The sequence below is a fragment of the Temnothorax nylanderi genome, unplaced genomic scaffold (genome assembly GCF_030848795.1).
Source record: "Temnothorax nylanderi isolate EJ_2023f unplaced genomic scaffold, tnyl_v1.0 TNYL_tig0017_pilon, whole genome shotgun sequence".
In the NCBI taxonomy this organism is placed as follows: Eukaryota; Metazoa; Arthropoda; class Insecta; order Hymenoptera; family Formicidae; genus Temnothorax; species Temnothorax nylanderi.
In genome coordinates this window covers 468,090-474,830 of record NW_027249079.1, presented here as the reverse complement: position 1 = coordinate 474,830, position 6,741 = coordinate 468,090, and the positions used below count along the sequence as shown (strand labels likewise).

Sequence of the window (6,741 nt, the reverse complement as noted above, 5' to 3'; positions counted from 1 at the left end):
CAGGCTTTCCCCGCTATCCGAAAGTGTAGAGCGTTCCTATGGAATCTTTTGTAAGCCGAAACGGCGTAAAACGAAGAAGCAATTATCATAGGAACATTTTTTTTGTTGCGAAAATCCTCTTCGAATTTTTTTCGGTTATTCTTTAGGCAATCTAAAGTCAATTTTTGTTTCAAAGGGTTTGCTTTTAACGGACTATGCTTCCCGGAAAGTGTACATCAATTAAATACTTTACTCCAACAGAATGTTTGTTCAAGATTTGATTTAATAGAGATATATGATGTTACGTGATAAGATTCGTTTATTTTTAAGCAAAAATTGAATTGGCAACAGAATTCGTGTAAAGATTGTCTAATGATTCTGTAGCGGTCTGTACGGTAAACGTGCCAGCATTCATATCGCGATGGCAGACGCTATATTCGAGCGGACGCGTCCGCCCATTTCCGCCGATAAATACCTACGGTGCCATTGCTGTTCTCACTCAGCGGCGCGGCGCAAGATGACGACGCGGGATCCTCGTTTTGCTTCGTGACTCGTCCTATCGTCGGCAGCCATTTGATACCAAACTCAGACTGCACCCCATCAGGATATCATGAACGGCGTCGCGTATCATTTCAGTCGCGCGCACCGAGCATTAAACTCGCCCGTGCGGTGCCGAATCAGTTACGGTTGAGCAGGTTCGAACAAATTTCGTCCTGGCGTCCAAGGATACTATAAAAAGCACGGCGGCCTCCTCTCGTTCGAGAGAAAGAGACGTCTCGAGACTCCGTCTCCCTCTCTCTCCCCTCTCTCTTCAGCCCGATGATACGCTTTCACCGTTCCGCAAGATGGTTCACATCCACCACTTCTCGTGTGCACGGTACCGATTAGGATTACACGAGCGTAATTTCACCGCGGCCGTAGACGCGGATGGCGTTATGTGAGTTTTTACAAACGGTGCGAACTGACTCGGCTGGCGATTAGGGGTATATAAGACCGAGCACGATGGAAAGGGTAGGCCGAGTGGCCCACACCCTTATTCGATCGGTCTAGCGTCAATTCCGTCTCACATGAACAGGAGAACATCTCGTGCGAGGGTAAGGTGGACGATAAACGGTGGCGCGACACAGGGAACAGGAAACGAGTAGGCGTGAGTTATGACGACGTCGTCGTCGCGCAGCTTAACGGCCGGGCCGGGGCCATTAAGCTGTGCGTGTTCCACGAGCCGGTCTAGCTTGGGACAAACGCGAGAGGTAAATGCCAAAAGCAGCGAATAGATAAACAACCTTATGAGGATCTTAGGAGCGGCCAGAAGGTTGAACGCGCGCTAGAGCCAGCCCTATAGAGAGACCGAGGCGAGGGCTCGCCTGCCTCTCGCGAGAGAGTCGCTTACCTTGGGGGGTACGAGAGGCTGGAGATGGTAGGTAAAACCTGATGGCGGTTTTTATACAGGAAGAATGGAGCGTCGAACGAATCGCGAACCGCATCTGAGGCTGGTATTCATAGTCCGGATGCAGTCTTAAGACTGCCTTCGACCAGACGATCTTAAGATTTGACTATGAATATCGGCCTAATGTCTCTCTACCAATGTAGATTAATTTTTATCTATTGGTTTAACTTACTATTTATCTCTTTCTAACTCTTAGAACTAGAAAGAAATAAAAAGTAAGTTAAACCGAGATTAAAATTAACTTGCATTGGTAAAAATGGACATAAGACCGTCATAGGAAGCATTGAGCTATCGCAAGTTTCAGAAAAACAAAAGATCGATACTTTAAAACTAGATTTTACACTTTTACAGGATTGAGGGGATTGAATCCCTTAAAATAATAGAAGATCTAGCAAACTTTCATACACTGTCATAGATTTTGTATTTTGCAGAAATATTTCGGTTCGCGAATTTTTATGTGGCGATATTTAGCGATCATTAGATTAGAAATCTTGTCATTTTTTACAAAGGAGATGATCACGCGCGGAGAGAAAACGTAAGTATGATCGATTGGCCATGCGATCGTCTTTTTTCCGAGCGACCTGAAAGGAGGAATTTGCAGGAAACTGTCTATAGACGCGATAACAGGTTATAAATTATGAAGTTGCTCGCTGAGCCGCGAGCTGTTGCCGAGAAAAGTTCCAAGATATTTATGCGATATGGTAAGCTTGCCACATGTTTGGAAAGAATTCGGAAGGTGGTGGAGCCAACGCGGAGCACGCAAACCGGAAGGAAACTACAAGCTGCGGTACTGCATGGACCACGTAATCTGAAACTGGAGTACATTCCCGAAGAGGCGATTCAGAAAACACAGGTTCTTAGAAGGAAAACGTTCTTCCATGTGGTCTGTCTCCTGGCCATCTTAACTGCATTATAAAATATTCAGACAGCACGCTTGAAAGACGTCTTATAGACATCTTTAAGACATCTTTTAGATATATATGTGTCTAAAAGACATTTAAAGCCGTCTTTAATAAAATGTTTTTATTAAAGTTTCTCAAAGAAACTCAATGTTTTCGCATTTAACTCCAATCCAGCCACACTTCCTTTCCTATATCATTGCAGATTAATCGCTACTTCCTGCTCTCCACGCGGCATTGCAATTTCTACGCGGAATTAAGATAGTCGTACTGGCAAAATAAACCGCCAGTCTCTCGGTGAACTTTGACGCCGCTCTACGCGTTGCAATGTCGCGACCAACTCGCGACCTAATCGCGGAATTTCATAAGGCGTCGCGGCGATACCCGTCGCTTCGCCTTGTGAAAATCTCGCTTTCACTTAAGGATCGATTCGCGATCCGAGCACGAAGGTTAAAAGTCGCCGGGCTGAAATTCACACAGCGAGCGATAGACACTTTCTCCGCCCGCTCGCTCGCTCGCCGGCGACGCGCGCCGTTCGTTCTCCGATCGCGGGGATCCTTCTTCCTTTCCTCCACGCGAAATTCGCGAGGTGCGTTTCGTCGAAAGGTCCGCGTGGACGTGCGCTTCTGCGGGCTCACCGGAAGCGACGTGCTCCTCTGGCGCGGCGAACACCGCAGAATCCCGGAGCCGGCCATGGTCCTCGGTTTCGAGGTGTCGGGGACGATTCTGGAAATGGGCAGACTGGCACACGAGAGGACAGGCTACCAGATGGGCGAGGAAGTCGTCGTGCACAACTATCCCGTTTGCGGCGGTCTCGCCGAGAGCTGCCTGGCTCATTACAGAGTAGGGCGTGTTTTACCCTGAAGAGGAGAGGCGTATCTCAATTCGTATATATGCTTCAGATCCGTTCGCGGATACCGCCGTGAGACTTATAATTTGTAAATACCGTACACCGTGTCGGTTTGCGCACGCCGACTTTCTTCACGCGCGCCGCATTCCGCCGGGATCGGGTCCCCGCTGAGAGAATAATCGAGCCGGGTAAATGTTAGGACGTGTTTAGATTAATGAGACGGGTGTCTCTGAAAAACGCGGCGGCCGTTACGGACGATTATTTCTCGGCGTTACTGGCGATCGGACGTCGAGCACGCATCCAGAGAAACGAATGCCTCCTTGTTAACGCGAGACACTCGCGCTCTGCTCTCGCCGTCATCGATCTCGCCACTCGAGTCTTCGGAGCGAAAGTATATCTATCTCAATCTCATTATTTTCATTACGATAAACGTGTAATGAGAGACAAGAATGAAAACTACATGCTTCTTTTGGAGAATATATCATACTTGTCTATAATTTCATCGATGTAATGACTGAGATCAAATTCCCACGAATATATATTTCTTCCTGTAAAGCTACTTATTATATTTAGTTCGTTTTAATTATTTGTTTAATTACTTCGCAGGTAATTAATAATTACTCAAAGAAGGCGGAATTTTCTATCTCTTTCCTTTACAGCCGATAGCTCTATGCGACGATGCAAGACGAGCCGAGTTGTGCGAGGATCTCGGCGCGACCGTGATACGCAGAAGCGGACATTGCCTGCCGTACAAGTTGAAGAAAATCGGCGGGAAGGAAGAAGTGCGCGTGATGATCGAGACCGAAGGCGGGCCGTGCTTTCGGGACGCTATCAAATGGTGAAATCACGTATGCTATGTTACGAGACTAGATTTACGAGGTTCCTTTTGATAGTCGGAGGTGTAGCAAGAATCGCGATTGTGAAACGGAAGTTAGAAACGTGGAAAGTAGATCGTCCGAGATGTTAAGACTCGCCTAAAAGGACACGTTTGCGACTTTCCAGGCTAATCGCGAACATCAGCGACGTGAACTTTTATATCAGACATCAGACTATGCATTGGAAATCGAGGATTGCAAACTGAAGATTAGAATTTGAATCAAAATCAAATAATCTTATTCTTAATTCTTTTTGGTTAACACGTTGAATGTTGGATTTTTAATTCGCTCATCTCTACGTCTACGTCTCGGAGTGAAATTTTCACTATTAAATCCACATTTCGACAAAATATTATATAATGTGATTGAATTGTGCACAATTAGCATGCATAGTACTATTTATTACTTATTAAACTATTATTTTAATATTAATTACATTTATAAAATTATAAACGTTATTTTTTACGAGTTTTATACATTTCTATGATAGCGTTGATCAATCGGTGATAATGACATTAAATGTGTTGAGATTAGGCTCTGCTTGATTAAATTCTAATTCGCGATTTTTACTGCATTTAAGGCCGATAATCATAATCTGATCTTGTATGTTTTCAGTACGATCTCGAGACGCTGTATAGTCATTTCATTAATTGGATCGAATCTTAAGATCGACCAGACTTGTTACACTGTTAAATTTGGAATGTCAAGCTATACTTTTGAGTCATTTTTAATCATTCTTGTAGGTCGCCACTGTTCCTACTCAATATGTTGTTAATTTAACAATTTAACTAAAACAATAAAGTTAAAATAATACTGGTTTTTGTTAAAATAATAAATTTTGACACATATGGCAGTTAAAAATAACAAAATGTTAACTCAAGGTGTTGATTTAAATTTCATCCTTTAATATCCTTTAACAATAAGACGATCTTGAATACAAGATCGAATTATAAATTCCGCCCGTAGTCTTCGATACGGATCTCAGTTAATATACTATACATGGCGCATATAAGTATGTATCTTCTTTTTTAGCTTGGAATACGACGGTCTGGTCGCTGTCCTCGGTGGTGCGCGAAACAAACGATCTCTCGATCTTTCCTTCATGCCAGCGAACTGCACGATGTTTGCAGTCGCCGCGGAGCATTACAAAGTCGCCGACGCTTTAGTGTACAGGTCGACATTGTATTTTTAAGAGCCAGACGATCACTCACACAATTGACCGAGTACATAACCGGAATATGTTTCCCTGCAGAGAGACCATGCAGCATGTGTTGGACTACAAGTCGGAATGCGCGATTCGTCCTCGGATCTCAGCGATTTTCGGCCTACACCGCGTTAACGATGCGTTCAATTATTACGCGACGGTGCCGAGCGGGAAAGTATTGATCGACATGAAGGATCGTGATCGGCTGACTCTGTGCGAGCCTTAAGCCTTGTGTACACGATACTAGAAATCGGTCCGAGTTTCGGTTTAAGCCAATCAACTAGCAGCTCTTACAGAAAAGCAGCAGTTTCATTGGCTTAAACCGAAACTCGGACCGATTTCTAGTATCGTGTACACAAGGCTTTAGATACGTATTTGGTCAATCCATTCTGTTCAATAGGCAAATTGTCAGTCGGCGGCTCTTTTATCTTGCTCGCGATAATTTCCAAGATGGCGTTAGCGTACAGTACCGTTTCTCAGGTCGCGTTTTTATCTCATTGATATAAGAATAATGTTTGCGAATCGTTATCGGGGAGCTTGTATCTGATTTAATGAGCAGAATAATAAATTTATACATTCCTATGTTTAAAACTATCGTTTTTTTTATCATCTCCAAACCTGATAATTGTACTTTTTTCCTTTCGAAGTATAGTTTTCTATTCGTTTCCTATCAAATTTATCAAATGGTAGTACCAGAGAGAAGAATGAGAGACGTCACGGCCCGGTTTTAGACCGGAAATAAGTTGGCGCTGAAAGTTCATATTTTTAAATAAACTATAGCTCAAACGATTGCTCCCTAATTGCTCCCTCAGAATCAACAATTGCTCCCCTTTTAAAATTATTATTTTTTAAGATATTTAAAAAAAACGTAAAATTTATAACTTTCACTCAAAAACATATTTCTAATAACTCTATGCAACTAAATCCGGCATAGAACGATTGCTCCTTAATTGCTCCTTGTGGCTCCATCATTATTTTAATGATTTATTGCATTTTTATTGAAAAATTAACAAATTAATTATTTCACAAGTGACGCCGCCGCCACTTATCGGCCGCCTATTGTAACTATGGCTCGGCAGCCATTGGCGGAAATATTCAAACGTAATATATCATATCGATATATTATCAGTCACAAATTTGCTCTATTGTTCATAACTATATCTCAAAGAGTTTAGTCAACATTTTCTATTAATTTTCGGTAGAATAACTATTTCTCGCTTGCTTAAAACTTGACAGTTCTAGCAAAATTCTGCGAGAGAGAAGGATATACATTCATATCGCTTTCTTTTTCTTTCTTATATTCCTTTCTCTTTCTGTTTCCTTGCTTTTGCCAAGAAATGACGAACTAATCAAAAGTTGCTACCGTATGGCCAAACTCTGATTAGAGGGTCTCTACTTATGGCTCCAGCACACGGGACGCGGAAACGCTTGCCGCGCTGCAAGGAGCGACGCAATAGCCAATCAACGTGCAGCTTTTCCCTAAGAAC

The 6,741-nt window shown here is 43.1% G+C and overlaps 1 protein-coding gene across 1 annotated transcript; it reads left to right on the top strand.

Moving 5' to 3' along the window:
* The first annotated feature begins 3,018 nt into the window (after nt 1–3,018).
* On the top strand, nt 3,019–5,480 carry LOC139768583 (quinone oxidoreductase-like protein 2). The gene is made up of 4 exons (XM_071698909.1): nt 3,019–3,175; nt 3,806–4,013; nt 5,083–5,223; nt 5,303–5,480. Exons 1-4 carry the CDS (start codon nt 3,019–3,021, stop codon nt 5,478–5,480), a joined length of 684 nt encoding a protein of 227 aa, XP_071555010.1.
* Nucleotides 5,481–6,741: the final 1,261 nt, after the last annotated feature.

What these genes read in the sequence shown, in the direction of transcription:
- LOC139768583 (XM_071698909.1), top strand. Translation starts at nt 3,019, where the DNA reads ATGGTCCTCGGTTTCGAGGTGTCGGGGACGATTCTGGAAATGGGCAGA. An exon ending in TTTCGGGACGCTATCAAATG is followed by an intron (nt 4,014 to 5,082) that starts GTGAAATCACGT and finishes CTTCTTTTTTAG; the next exon opens with CTTGGAATACGACGGTCTGG. An exon ending in GCCGACGCTTTAGTGTACAG is followed by an intron (nt 5,224 to 5,302) that starts GTCGACATTGTA and finishes GTTTCCCTGCAG; the next exon opens with AGAGACCATGCAGCATGTGT.